This window comes from Typopeltis vanoorti, chromosome 20 (assembly GCF_054136105.1).
Source record: "Typopeltis vanoorti isolate ZY-2024b chromosome 20, IOZ_Tvanoo_1.0, whole genome shotgun sequence".
NCBI classification, from domain to species: domain Eukaryota; kingdom Metazoa; phylum Arthropoda; class Arachnida; order Uropygi; family Thelyphonidae; genus Typopeltis; species Typopeltis vanoorti.
Genome location: NC_143568.1, coordinates 14,106,336 through 14,122,083, shown reverse-complemented (window position 1 = coordinate 14,122,083; position 15,748 = coordinate 14,106,336). Strand labels below are relative to the sequence as shown.

At 38.4% G+C, this 15,748-nt stretch overlaps 1 protein-coding gene across 1 annotated transcript in view; it reads left to right on the top strand.

The window, feature by feature from the left end:
* Positions 1-15,748, top strand: part of LOC150095248 (SCY1-like protein 2) — a 146,768-nt gene that overhangs the window by 123,341 nt on the left and 7,679 nt on the right. The window contains exons 13-16 of the mRNA XM_090410630.1: positions 2,795-2,898; positions 2,997-3,124; positions 14,617-14,819; positions 15,122-15,124. Coding sequence (XP_090266756.1) covers positions 2,795-2,898; positions 2,997-3,124; positions 14,617-14,819; positions 15,122-15,124 — 438 coding nt within the window. The remainder of the gene's footprint in view (positions 1-2,794; positions 2,899-2,996; positions 3,125-14,616; positions 14,820-15,121; positions 15,125-15,748) is intronic.

The window sequence follows — 15,748 nt, the reverse complement described above, 5'->3', positions numbered from 1 at the left end:
CTCCTGCAGCTCCTGTAATTTGATAGATAAACCATTTGCATTCCATGAAACAATTTGTAATGATTTCTGTTTTCTTTTAGATTTATCCATTAAGAATTTCCATAAAGAGTGATTGTGTATGCCTTAAGATGATATCTTTGGCTTCTTGAGTTGGGTTGGTTTGTTGGAGTTCAGCAAGCATTTCACCTAAGTGGCTTGTTATGTTCAGTAGGATAGGTTTGTTGGTTTGCTGTGACTGCTTTGGTTTTGGGTCTTTTTGGAAGGTTGATCTTGTAACTTCAGCATACGACCTTCCATCCGTTGTGGAGACTATGGTTTGATGGGAAGACGCTTGTTCTTGAAGAGGTTTACTGGTTTTGAGTTGTAATTTTTGGTTTTGAGGAAATGCTATACAGCCTCTATAGTTTGCAGGGTGTGGTCCTCCGCAGTTTGCACACTTTGCTGGAAGTGTACGAGGTTTATGGCATTCATTTGATGCATGTTTACCACCACATTTAACGCAACGAAATTCAGCCTTGCAGCATCGTTGGGCATGCCCAATCTTCTGGCATCTATGGCACTGGGTTGTAGTTGATTTGTGTTTCAATGCCTCAACTTTTATGACTAGATCACAGATGGTTTGGAGATTGTATATATGATTTTGGTCTTTGCTTATTTCCACTAGAATTAGGGGATAGGGTGTTTTATCAGCCCTCCGCATTCGGCTGACTTTAATTGGGCTAAATCCCTTAAGTTGGAGGTCTGCAGTGAGGTCTTCTATTTGTAATGTTTCAGTTACTCCCCTTAACACTACTTTTAAATTTTTTTCACTGTTGAGTGCAAAAGTGTGATATGGCAAGTTGTTGTTGTCTAGAAGTTTGGTCATTTTTCTGTAATCTGATGATGTTTTAGGTTGTATGCGAATCCCTTCTTCTGTGTTTGTGGCTTTAATGAAGGTGATATCTGAAGATTTCAGTGTGGATGCAACGGACGTCCAGTGCTCCTTGGCCCTTAGGACGACTGGGGGTACCCTTTCTTTAATTACATTATGTTGTTCTATCTCCACTGTTTTGGGTGTATCTGCAGTAGAGGAGATTTTCCTTTTCTTTTTGACTGTTTGAAATTCTGTGTTGGTTTCCACAAACTGCGGAGTATTATCCTGAGATGCAGCATTCTCTGTATTCGTGGAGTGACTTGATTCTGGTTCAGTCAACATACTTCCTTCATTAGAATCATCCATCCTATCTTCTGTGACTGCTGTAGGGGGGGAATGTATCTAAGAGCTTTACTTTCCCTGGCCAGTTGTCACTCAAAAGTTTTCCTAATCTTAGGAATTCTTTGTAAACTTCTTCAAATATGCCTTCATTGAGAGGTTTTGTCATGATTAACAGAAGGCAACAACTCTATTAAAATAAAGTTTGAGAAGTGGGACCTAGAGCCCAATGTAAATATCCCGTAGATCAAGTCGATCTACCAGCAAAGGTAGTAAATGTTTCACAGAATGAAGAACACTTACCTCTATATATAATATATAATATAAATATAAATAAATATCCCGTAGATCAAATCGATCTACCAGCATCAGTAGCAAATATTTTACAAAATAAACTTTTCTTTAGAAAATCATAACAACTATTTAAATCACTGATCACATATATAAACACTTGGCAACCGCCATTACGCACCATAAGAAACTTTCATCTATGTAATTTATTTTATATAATATTAAGGGAAAAAATTAAAGGTATAAGAACAAAATTCAAAATTTATTAAAAATATATTCAATCATTTTTCAAAATTATCATAAATTTGAAAAAGAAGTTTAATGTGTCACTACTTTATATATTTATTATTAAGTATATCTTGTTTGAAATGTCAAAGTGCTTGCTTTACAGGAATCGCTGGCTAGATTGCTTAAAAACAATAATTTTTTTTTACTCCCATCGACTGACACTGCACGCATGCGCACAAAAATGACAATGCAAACACCTTATGTCTTGTGGTAAAACGATAAAAAAAAATATGTATGTATATACTGTATTCAGCTTTCTCGCTTTCTGTTATAAAATATGTAAATAACTGTGGAATAGATTAATTTTTTATTTTTATCACTTGGTATTATAAATTTTGCTCCATAAAAAGCCGGTGTTTTACATTTAGGTATTTATTTTTATATAAAAAAAGTGTCTTTATATCTGAAATATATAAATAACCATGCAATATACTGTATTTAATTTTTATTTTTACCAAAGCGCTTTAGAAGTTCACTTTTTTTTTTTTTTAATTTCATAAATTTTCTTGTTTTAAAATTCTCTCATTTTTTTGAAAGAAATTCCATTTTAATTTTATCTTCTTTAGAGTTTTTCTTTGTTTATTTTATCCGTATCATATTTAGTTATATGAGTGATATATTTCTCGTTACGTGGTTCTTTTTTTTTAGGTTATTTTGTGTGTTTTTTATTATTTTTTTGTATTAATAAAATGGATAATTTTAATACATTTATGACGGAATAATTAAGAAATACTGTATAATATTTACAACATCAGATGACACCATAAACTTATGAAAATATTAAAAATAAATCAAGGAAAATAGAGGAAAGCTTAGGGGCTAAGTAAATCTGTATTTGCCATTTCTATATTCTGCCATCGCCATTCTTTTCTATTTTTATGCTCTCATAAATGTGTATGTCTTTATGTATGTCTTTATTTATTTATATTTATTTCGTCCCTTTGCTTTTTTGTATCTGCTTGAAATATTAACAAACCTGTGTCTATTCTGACATTTCCTTTTTTTTTTTTTATTTAAATATAGTTCACCAGCCTGGTCGAATTATTACAAGATATGTTGGAACATGTTGCCAAAAACCAGAAGAATAAATTGAAACTAGAGAAATTGTCAATTCCTTCTTGTGACAAGTAAGCCACAATCTTTTGTTGAAAATCAAGTCCAAGTTAATTTACACAATATGTTTAATCGAGGGAAAACTATTCATTTGAATTAATTTTCATTACAGCTTAGCCTTTCAACAATACAGCATGGACCAGAGTGCTGGATATCCGCACAGACCTCCTTCTTTACGACTGGAGTCTCGAAGGCAGTCTATCAGCGTGGATGACGTAGTTCGTCGCACAAGTGGGTCCGGTAAGAGTTATTTGAATGCTGATCATTTTCATATTATATTTACTCAAAATAACGGTTAAAAAAAAGTTATATTAATGAAAGGAGAACCAACAAAGCGATTTATATTGTCATTCCATGCTTGACTGTATTTGCCATTACTTGCGTTGCCGTCAATCAATGATGTGCATTGTAATCAAGGTCGCAATGATTAGTCCTGGTTACTGCGTCAGTACCTACATCCACCAGGTGCTACCAAAACCTTCGTTTCTGTGCGGTAGGCCTTTCCAACTTGTAATACCATCCGAGCAAATACGTGATAGGTCAAAGGTTAATATCTTTTCGTTAGTCGCTCCAATGCGAGTATCAGGTGAGGTTGTTGAGACATCGCTAATGTTTCTGAGTCGTGTGCTATAGTTAAACTAATGACAATGGGGGGGAGTGCTAAAAGAAAGTGGAAAGCAGCAGCAGGTGTCGAAAAGAGGCGAGTGCTTGATACAGATTTCCACCTCCTGCTTTCGGAGATGGTTACTTAGAAGATGCTTTTATTAAAAGGGAATGCAATCGATGACGTCATTTGTTCGTGCAAGAAGTGAAGTTTTGCTGTCATCTGTATCTCTCTCTCTCTCTCTCTCTCTCTCTCTATTAGTTTTATTATCTTTTCTTCTTTGCTTTTGTTTGTTGTTGCTTTGATTTTGAACTTTTTTCCCAGTTCTCTCCACAAGGGGCTTGAAAATTTTGTTAGTTTTCAATATCATATTTGTGTGAACTCGGTTTCTCAACATTAACCAACATAAAAAGTAAAAATTGTGAGACTTACTAATATAGACAAAGAGATGAGGGCAGAAGCGTAGCTAGGGAGGGACGGACGGGGGATGTCCGCGCCCAGGCGACACTTGAAACCTTTTTGAACTTTTGCAGTTAATTTTAAAATACAGTCTCGAGAACTCATTTCCAAATTGTGAAATTGTGAATTTCAATTCACAATTACTGTTAAATATTGCTAGTTGTGAGAGTTTTTCTAAATAAAATTGATTAAGAATTACCTACATGACTATGAAATAGACTTCGAAAATGTCATCGACGATTTCGCTAATCAAGAAAAATAACTTTCAGAATGTTGAAATTAGAGTTTTACTTCAAAAATAAACATAATGTTTTAATTTATTTCCCTATACGTCGTTTTGACTTCTTGTAGTATTTTTGGTGTGTATTGGAAGGGACAGCGAGCTCAGGGACCGCCCCGGGCGGCATAAGCTCTAGCTACACCACTGGATGAGAATACATCACATATTAGACCTGATATTGCTGAAATCTGCAAAAGTCGACAAGCTCAAGTATCGCATTAAAATAAGTTCGTTTTTATAAAAGGCAAGTCCATGCATATTTTTATTGCTCTAATACTTTTGGTGTTCCCCAAATTTTTCTTATAATCAAAAGTGTTCCGTGACTTTGAAAAGGTTAAGAACCACTGGGCTAGAACCTTACTGACTGCAGATGTTTTTGCTTATATTAGGGTAGGGTTATCTTCCTTAGATGAAGATAATAGGATCTAGAAAGACATAAATCCAGACCTGAGATGCACGCGGTGAAATGTGGTTTAATATTCCAAATTCATAGACTCGGCATTAATCCAAATATACAGGGTGGTTCAAACTTCCACGTACGAACTTTGAGAGGAGGTAGAGAACATCAAAATCAACCCTATTCACATAGGAAAGCATGACTTGAAACGTCACCCGAAAGTGATAGGTGGCGCTGTTCGCCAACGCTCCAGGTGAGCAATTGGGGCTTCCTCATTCAAGCTTTCGACGTCGTACGAAGAACATGCGTCGTTTTACGAACGCTGAGATGGCAGACATGCACCTCGTTTACCATATTATGTATCCAATTACTATTGAATTGTTCAGTTACGCCTAATAAAGTTTTTTACACTACTTACTGCCTTGTGTTATGTCTGTATCTTCGTGTCCCTGTTAGTACCTTCCGGTGGCGTTTCCGGTCATGCTTTCCTATGTGAATAGGGTTGATTTTGATGTTCTCTACCTCCCCTCAAAGTTTGTACGTGCAATTTTGAACCACCCTGTATATGCCATCGCATCATGTGTTCATTGCCGAATCAATGGTATCATTGAACCCTTCATATTTACGGAGTCCGATGGACCCAAGAACAGCAAAAAGTCGGATGGGTACTTTGTGCAAGTTGATTCATACTTTTCCGTTGCTGAAGAAAAACAGAGAGAGAGGGAGAGAGACAGAAGAAAAAACTCAGAATGGAAGAACCACGAATTCTTTGCCGTGACTTTTATTTTGTTTTCAGCCATACCATCGCTGAAATATTCTTATAATACCCTTCATCCAAACTAACTGAAACGGATGCATTATTATTATTCTTAAGATCATTATACAGAATAATGAAGAAATACAAGAGAATCTTAAAAAGGTGTTGATAGGAATTAAAAATTGGGATTCCATATTTCTCACACGCTTTGTCGTGGTTGCTTTTCAAACAGCCGTCGATGCAGAAGCCAAACGTTTTTTTATTTTCTTTTTCCTGCACGCAGTCTGATCTTGATTTGAAGATCTGATCTGATTTTCCCTTTCAGTCGTTTCCGACAGTAGGTGACTTCGTAGGCATTGCCCACAAAGTATTCTTGGCGAGATTTTTACAGGGTAGTTCACCATTGCTTTCCCAAACCCGCTCAATTTCATCCGGGCTTAGGACCGACATATGGCTGGGACGTATTCATGACTATAATCCGTGTGTGTTCACGGGGCCGGTTTGCTGTTCTGGGGGACGATAAAAAAAAACCAAGTCCTTCACACGTACACACATCATGTAAAATTTCATAATTTCACTGTGCAAATGACAATTCTTTTAAACGAAGAAGAGGAAGATGCATCTTTGCTGATAATAGTTTGTGTATAGTTTGTGTAGATAATAGCACGTGTAATTTCGTCTTTTGATCCGGCAAACTGAGATGTATTGACAGTAAACTGTGAAACCTCCATACTGCGAGCTATCCTACAAGAAACCTAAGAGATCAAAAACTCTGAGTACTAAGGAAATGGCATTAATAACTTTAGGGGGTAAAGCAATAAGCTTTTCGTATTCCCCGCTATCTGTTACGGCTACAATGAGGGTAAAATTTTATGAGCAGTTTGCTCGCCCTGGATGGGCATGGAGATGATGCATCGCTACAGGAAATGAAAATGGCTTTTGGTCTTTTATATTTGAATATATCTGTTGTCTCGTATGTCACAGCTTGCCGAATCAGATCGTTGGGGGGGGGGGGGGGTATGGATGTCTTTCAGAAGAGCTTTGCTGCTAAAGACTGTAGGAAAGAGAAAATATAAGGAACATTTGTATCTCGATGAAGTTGATTGTTTCTGGCGAACCATGGGGGCGTTTAGAATCATTCGCAAGCACTTGTTTTGCACACGTTGCAGTTTGGTAATATTTGTAGTAGAGGTGTGGCTCCAGGCTGGAGAGGCGTGAGTATAGGACGAATCATCAGCTGGTATAAAAGCAGTTTGATTCTGACGTTTAGCCAGATCTACCCCTGTTAATTAAGGGGTAGATCTGGGCGATGGCTTTGTTGCCTTTGCACACGTAGCCTTGATGTGATGGTTAAAAGTTAATGTTTTACGCCAAGGTATTTTGTTTCTGTCTGCCAAGGGATTTTAGTATTAAATAGTAAAACATCTCCTAGGTGATATCGACCTTTTCGTGAAGAGAATGTCTGAGCTTTTCTGTGGATTCACTTCTAGTTTCCATTCAGAGAACCATCTCTCTAATTTTGGAAGGTTTTCTTGAAGCTTTCTAATAATGAAGTGTGGTCGATGAGATCTGGCTAACAATGCTGTATCATCCGCATATAGCCCGTGATGGATGACATTGGGTTGTCCGGGATATCTAGCATGTATATAGAGAACAGCAATGGAGCCAGTAGCAATCCCTGCAGTACTCCGGCGAAGATATGGGCTAAGATGAGGTAGTACCATTGACCTTAACTTGCATGGTTCTGTTTTGAAGATAGGATCTTATTAAATGTACCATTTTCAGTGAGATACCGACTGAGATAAGTTTGTGTAAGAGTCTGAAATGCCAGATTTTGTCAAATGCTTTGGATAGGTCAAGAAAGACAGCTCCTGTGCACTGGCGCCAGTTATAGCTGGTGTTGATGTATTCCACAATTCTGTGGATTTGCTGGGCAGTACTATGGTGTTGCCGAAAGCCGAACTGTTCTTTAGAAAGGATGTTTAGTTCATTTACTGAGGCTTGGAGTCGTGGGAGGATGACCTCCTCCGCAACCTTACCCAGGTTGGAGATAAGACTGATTGGACGATAATTTTGAGGTAGGTGTGGGTCCTTGTCTCGATTATGTATAGGGATTACATCAGCCAGTTTCCAAGTGGAAGGAAAATAGAAATCTTAATTTTGCATTTATTATCAGGTGCACTATAGCTTTTCTTTGCATCAGCTTGATCACCCTGTTTGAAATTTCGTCTGGTCCAGGAGCTTTTTGGTTCTTTAAATTTTTAATAATATTATATATTTTAGGTGATGTGGGTACAATGTGGTCAGTACTGGTATCTGGGAGTTTTAATACGTGCCTGACATGTCTGTGAATTTTATATATGTGATTGAAGTCTAGATTTCCATATGCAGGTTTGCACTGCTCTTCCAAATTTCTTGCCATGGCCTCCGCCTTGTCCGCATCAGGGTATACAAGGCCCTTGTCAGAGAGTATTGAGGGAAGAGATTTGCCTTTGTTATTGATATTTCTTAGTAGTCCCCCAGACAGAATGATCAGTACTTGAGATAGAGGCTAACTTTTCTTCCCACACTTGGTCTCTGTGAGCCTTGAGTGTATCTCTCACTGCCCCAATTAGTCTGTTTAGAATTGTTTTATCTTGTGGCGCATGTGTGTTATGAAATCTTTTCCTGGCTCTGTTTATTTTATCTGATAAAGTTCATAATGTCTTCGGGCAAACAACCGGGCTTGGGGACAGATTTGTAGAAGGTGGCTACCGTTATAGCGGAGTTAATTTGTTGGGTGAGGCTTGTAACTGCAGATTCTACATCTTCTTTTGTACTTATGTGAGGAACAGGGCCAATACTATCCCTGAGCACTTCTGACAATCTTTCCCACTATATATATAGGAGTGAGCGGGAGGAGACAGATATTCTTGTCTTCCTATCTGTAGTAGTATTGGGTTGTGATCAGATGATAACTCGTTTAATGATTTTAAGCTGTAATTGGAGTTTAATATCTTGCAGGAAGGCTATATCCAGGATGTCGGCAGTGCCAAACGTACTGAGATGAGTTGGTTCGGTGGGGCCTGCCACAACAGCATAGTTTGATTCTATGTAGTTGCAAAGGATGTTGCCATTCTTGTTGGCAGTTCTATAATTCCAGGGAGGGTGCTTGGATTTCAAATCCCCAGCAATGATGATGATGGGCTCTCTGGTGCCTAAGATGGCATTTAGATCAGTGTGCAGTACAGTTTTTACGGGTTGGTTGTAAGCTCAGTAGATTTTAAGTCTGGCAGCCGAGGTGGTGAAAACTTCTACGCCTTTTCTCTCAAGGTTAGTGGTTGGGGGGTTGTTCACAGAATGGTGCTTGATGTAATTTTTAATGAAGATGGCAGTGCCACCACCTCTGTAGATTAACCTGTCGCTTCTATATAGGAGATATCCCCTTATTTTAGGGTTGTCTGAGGGTCTTAGGTGCTTTTCGCTAATTAGCAAAATATCTGGCTGATACTGGTTAGTGAAATCTTCACAGTCTCGGTTGGTGCGTAAAGTATTTATTAAAATAAAGAGCCGAAAGGTTTCATTTTGGCGACACAAAATTATGTAAATGAAGTGGATATTAAATCCAACATCATTTCAGAGCCGAATACAGAAACTATTAAAGTTTAGTGCGAAAATTGACTAGAGAGCTTGCGTTTTCGCCATACTACGAGTTGCCCTAGCCAAACCTTATAGGAAGCACGAACGCTCAAAGCGTCCATATATTCGCCTCCTGCTGGTCCATTTTGATGGGTTTCAAAGGTATGACAGCTGTTTCAAACTTATTGTTTTCGTCAGAAACCTAAGAGAGCAAAAACTCACAAAACAAAGAAGTTTCCCATGAAACTTTTATAGTTTTTGTATTCGGCTCTGAAATAATATTGAATTTAATATACACTTCATTTACATAAGTTTGTATCGCGAAATGCAGCCTTTTGGCTCTTTATTTTAGTAAATACTTTACACACCGAGCAAGAATTCGCTTACGGAAATACAATACCCTTGGAGGGTAATGGATGGCAATGCTGTACCAATGAAGTTTTAACTGAGGTTCGGCTGTTGCTGTTACCCTCCTGCCATGATCAGAGCTTTAATTGCTCAATAACACCTTATCCTACACTGTCCTCTACAGATAACGGGGGATATGAAAAGCATTCTTGCTTCGCCCCTTTAAGCCAGTCCTTATAAGGATTTCTTTTAGTGTTCTTGAGAGAATGGATTGATTCATTGAATCCAATACCCTTGGAGGGTAATGATGACAATGCTGTAGCTAATGAAGTTGTAACTGAGGGTCGGCTATTGCTGTTACCTTCCTGCCATGATCAGAGCTTTAATAGCTCAATAACACCTTATCCCTATACTGTCCTCTATAGATAACGGGGAAGATGAAAAGCATTATTGCTTCGCCCCTTTAAGCCAGTCCTTATAAGGACTTTAGTGTTCCTCTCCGGCCTGGAGCCACACTTCTAATACTAACATTATCAAGATACAACGAGTGCAGAACAAGTCCTTGAGAATGATTCTGAACGCCCCGTGGTATGTTAGAAACAATCAATTCCATAGAGACACAAATATTCCCTATATTTTCTTTTCTACAATCCCTAGCATCCAAGTTTTTCCTAAAGACGTCCACACATCCCAACGATTTGGTTCAGCAAGCTGCAGCATACGAGGCAACGGGCGTATTCAAATATAGAAGACCAAAAGCTATATTAGCCTCCTATAGCGATGCATAATCTCCATGCCCATTCAGGGTGAGCAAACTGCTCATAAATTTTACCCTCACTGTAACCGCAACAGATAGCGGGGAATTTGAAAAGCATCTTGCTTCACCCCTAAAGACAAATGTCAACTGTCAATTCTTTAGTATTGAGAGTTTTGCCCTTTTCGGTTTCTTGTAGGGCAACATCGTGAGATGCGGAGATTAATACCCTTGGAGGGTAATGGGTGGCAATGCTGTACCAATGAAGTTTAACTGAGGTTCGGCTATTGCTGTTATCCCCTGGGGCGCAGAGATTCGAGAGATTGAATCGCTCTCTTAAGATTTTTGCCTTAAGGGAGCAATTTGAGTCTCCGGGGAAAGTGTTCTCCGGCATGGCCCGCTGAGGGGCTTTGTCGGTGAATGCTTTTCTTCGGAATATGAGCGGTTCTGCTCGGTGGTGGTGGTGGTGGTGGGTGGAAGGCCATCACTGAGTGGAGCCAACGCTGAGATGGACGGTCTTTCGCCCACGATTGAGTGGCCTAGGGATCGTCCGAAGTTTTAGAGACGGCCTTACCTTTACATATGGCAACTCGTAGTAGTTCTCTGGTCAATTTTCGCTAAAACCTTTATATAGTTTCTATATTCGACTTTGAAATTATGTTGGGTTTAATATCCACTTCATTTATATAATTTTGCATCGCCAAATTGAAGCCTTTTGGCTCTTTATTTTAGTAAATAAAAAACAATTTCATAGTCAGAAGGAATTGAGAATAGAAATTTATCTACCTTTCTTTCTCTCTTATTTCCTTCCTATTTTAAACTTATGTGGATCCCATACTATAATCATAGTATGGTTCTGTACGATCTTCTGTCCGGTTTGCGTGTTTTTGTGGGATGAAACCCAAGTTCCCTCTTCCACTTTCGTGAGACCGGTTAACTCGCCTCCAATTGTAAAAAGCTTCAATAAAAGTTCGCTTCCTAGACGCGAAGATTCGAATTTTCGAAGCCAGCTGAACACAACCGAGATTCCGATTTATCTATCCCATGCGTAAAACATCTTTTCTTAAAAAGAACATAAATTTCTAGCGTTCAGAAATCATCCAGAAAAAGGATTCCAAGTTCCTTTGGGCCCTCTTCAGATTTCACGTTAACCACAGCAATTATGGTCGTCATCTGAAAAGTTGCAATGCGGAGCATCACTTAGCTTCGAAATAAGACACTTTGATTTCTCCGTATGAGAACTCATCTTCCATTGTGAAAAGCCTTCGTTCTTCTCTTGACAAGATTAGGAATATCAGTTTGCATAGAAGTGGGGGAGGGAACAAAATGTGATAAGACCCCACCCGTGTTTAACAAACTAACGTATTTCCAATGAAGGGAAGATGTTGAGTTGTTCTTGTGTCTGCGCTATTTAGAAACCATCCAAAGTAAATAATAATAATATTATTATTACTTGACACCTTCAGGGAGTCCAAAGACTCATCGAGGGAGGGCATCTACTCTACAACTTTCCGTCTCCACCATTCAATCCACCAGCTACAACGAATCGCAACTACCATCATCTACACCAACGCCATCTACTCCACTGCTAGTATTTTCACACACAATCATCCATGCACACGGCGGGATTCGAACCCGCAGCCTTTTGGGTGGAGAGCGGATACGCTAACCACTCCGCCAACCAGGCCGTGTGGGACTGTGATATCAAATAAACAACTGTAATGATTTGTAAATAATTGGCATTTATTTATAACATCGTTTGTGCAGTTTTGGGGGTCTGCAACACCCTGTAATAAACTTCATGACCGACCAGCTGAAGAAATTGTAATTTTCAGGCTTGATTCTTGTCCGCCTAGAACTTTGAGGCTTTTTATTACTATTATTCATCCAATTCTTAGAATTAGTAGATTTGGCGTGAGTGAATAAGTTTATCTCGACGGAGAAACTTCGTTGATGAACGCGGGGGAAGGAACGCAAGGGGGAATCCCCCTTGCGTTCCTCAACCGTTCCTTAGGACTGGTTGAGCCCTCCTAGTAAGAGATTAAGTTTGTATTTAGGAACTGTAGATCCGTATGCTTGGAGAGTTGTGGGCCTTAAAGGCCTGTTAAAGCCATTGGGATAGGATTTGGTCGAAAAGACCTCGGCTCGATTCCCGTTCATGGGACCTTTATCTGGGCTCTTTGACTAAAGATGAGTTAACCGGTCTCATACGGAGGTGGAGGGTTTTTTTCCCCTGAAACTCGTACAGTAGCACAAGAGAAGAAATAGTTGGGCATCATTGCAAAATTCATCATTAGTCGAGCATTGAAAAATGCACGCGCATCATCTGTTCATCGTAATCCTTGAATACAAAACCGCCTTAAGAAGACAAGAATACCGTAAACGGGAAGAAGCAAATCAAAATCAATAGAGTGTCCGCAGTGAAATATTATCCTCACCTCGGGTTTCGTTCTTCCCGTGTTGGGCCTTAATTGCAGCCCTATTAATTACACGTCTCATGACTTCAACGCAACTCTTCAAGAAATGAGGATTTAAACTGTCAACGCGTTCGCATTTGCTTTCTTTGCCGGTTAACTCTCGCCTCCCAAGTCGTATTTAGAACGGCGAACACACCGTCGCATCTAGAGTGTGCACAGAGCGAAGGAAAAATCGGTCGTCTCGTCAATGCGAGTCTGCCGTAAGGATAACAAGAAGGCCCATTCTCTTAATTAATGAAAGGACAATGCTGCGTGTGCATTTTAATTAAGCGAGAGTAATTAACTGACGCCAGTGGATCAATGAAAGTGTGAGATTTGTTCGAGTTTGGGCGAATATTTTCGCTTTTTTTAGCATAACACAAGTCAGATTGTTCTTTGTAACATTCCCAACATTTCGAGGGCAAATCGTCTATTTAACAATGAAGATTGTAATGCGCTAGTCTAGTACAATCCTAATTATAACATCGAGATCAATGAGCGCATTCCAGTGAAACTCAATGTGTGATTATAAATAGCTTTGTTATAAAAATAATCATCACGTTTCCAGGCTGACTACCTTCTCAGATAAGCTGATCTCTCTTGTAATAATTGTACGATTGTCTTCCTCACTATATCAGTGATCCTTATACGAGGGACGTCCAGAAAGTTAAGTTCCCTTTTTAAATATTTTCGCTGCAGCGCTGCGATCGCAACAGTGCGCATGCGTGCTGTGTTTGTTGATTCGTTAGCAAGGCGTTGGTGCCATTTTCAGACATTCTCGCAGTGCGTACGTTTCTTGGGAGGGTCGCCAGATCAGATCATGCCTTGAGGCAAACAATTAAATATCGCAATGATAAGACAAAAATATGAGAAAATCTCCAATTGCTTATTTTGTTTTTATTGTAAGAGAAACATTTAATGCAAAACAATTACATAATAATATTAATTAAATGCTTGCGCTATGGGGATATCGCACAATAAAAGTGATTATCTATGTCTGCTCTCTATCGATATAGTTGCTAGACCAACCAATCTTTCTTGGATCACTGCTGTTCGCAAATAAAACTTAATCAGTTTAAACTTGGAAAAATTTCTTTCCGCACTTACTACGCTAACAGGAATGGTTATCGTAGTGGAATTTTGCTGGTAGGCTTCTGGGTCAAGGCTCCACAATCAAACTTTATCGTAGGTATGTATGTATAGGAAAAAACATAATATATATAGGGGGGGGGGGTTCTGTACTATAAGCGGGGTGTCTTCGAAAGTATCTTCCCCATATAAGGGGAGGGGACTACTGTACTAGAAGGGTCCTTTATGTTAAACATATTCTTTTGTATTTTCTTAAAGTCAAAAATATTTTGTTTAGAAAGTTTTTTTTTTATTAAATAAAAAAATATTCTATTTGTCCAACCTGCATCTATTCGCCAGCGGACAAACATATTTGTCGATCCCAGTTTATAAAGGATTTTCGACTAAGGATGAGTTACTCGGTCCCATGCGGAGGGTGTGATGGTGTTTCTCTCTGTAAACTCGAAGTTTTCTCTCCTATAAAAGCACACAAACCATCCGAAGAACACACATGATTAACATAAAAAAATTCTGACTCATAGCCTTCGTTGCTTTAGTAGTAAATCCAACAATATTTCAATACCTGTTTCAGTAATTCCAACAATAATCATTCAACAATATTATTGTCGAATTTTGGTGAATAATAATGCTGAAAACACTAAAATAAATAAAAAAATCGAACTTAGAACTGACACTGTTTCAAACAATAATATATATATGTTAGGATTTCATACCACCAGATGGAGGCAGTTGTCTGACATACTCTCTCCCCCTGATGCCTATGAAATCATTGATAGCCTATGCTCAGCTTTCAGAGATGATTAAAGGTAAAAAATGGCCATGGATCTTTCTTAAAATGTTATAATCATAAAATGTTAAATTATAATCATCTTTCTTAAAAATATTCCATATAAATATTTCAAAGGACCATAAAGACATTTTTCGAGCTATAAAAAAAAAGACTCATCTTCAGTTCTTTTTTAATTCCCAGCATCCTCATCTCCAGACTCCAATTTGCTAAGAGTTCAAGCAACCTTACCCGGAAGACGCCATTCCGATAATACTATTCAACCACCTAGAATACTTGTGGCCCCTAGTAGTCCCGAGGGTTCTTGTACACCAGGTAATCTTCAAATGAGACGCCATTCTAGCGTCGGACCCCAAGACGCCAGATTCCAGTTCACTTCACCAAAGGTATTAATATTACTGTTGCCATAAAAATGCGATTTTAAAATATAAGTACTTATATTTTGTCCATATAAAATTACAGTTTTTTTCCCTATTAATTTTAAGGGTGTGTTGAAGAAAATTCAACTAAACTAATAAAGTCTACTACCATTTTAATATATTCTGAATTACCAGCATAGCATTACTTGATGGCCAATCGATTGCTGACAATCAAATGTAATGATAACCTATAATTACAAGTGCGCATGGCAAAAGAGCAGCCAATCAATGAGCATTCAGTAATATTACTGAAAATATTGTAATAAAAGATGGTCTAGTCCAGTGGTGGGGAATCTTTGGCATGCGTGCCAAACGGGGCACGCCAACGACTGTTTTCAGGCACGTAACCCAGGGCTCACCTTAAAAACAATTAAATAAATAAATACATATCCAACATCTGATAGGTTTTCATTGTATCTTACATGAAGAGACTTTATGTGCAAAAGGTAGCCTAAGGAACTTCAGGAAGTGATGCAAATAGTAACCAAGGTTGTTAATCACATTTCTGAGTGTGTACAGCGGACTAATAATATACAACAATGTTCATTGGCTTAGTCGAGGTCTTGTTCTGAACTGATCTGTTGAATGCGTGGATGAGATAAATCTCTTTTTGACTAATCAACAAATGTTGTATAAAGAAATGTAGGACATCGTGTGGATTTGTGAACTGGTGTTTTTTTTTTTTGTTTTTTTTTTCAGATTTTTGCGAACATTTAAATGACTTGAACCTTGGTAAGAAACTACATGGCTCTGGTAAGACTCTTGGTGTTATGTTTGATGACATAAAGACATTTGACAATAAAACTAGGAGTATTTAAGAGGAATGTATGCAATGAGAGACTTAGATATTTTCCAAACCTAAAGAAATGCATCAATGGTCTCCAAAAGGATGACAA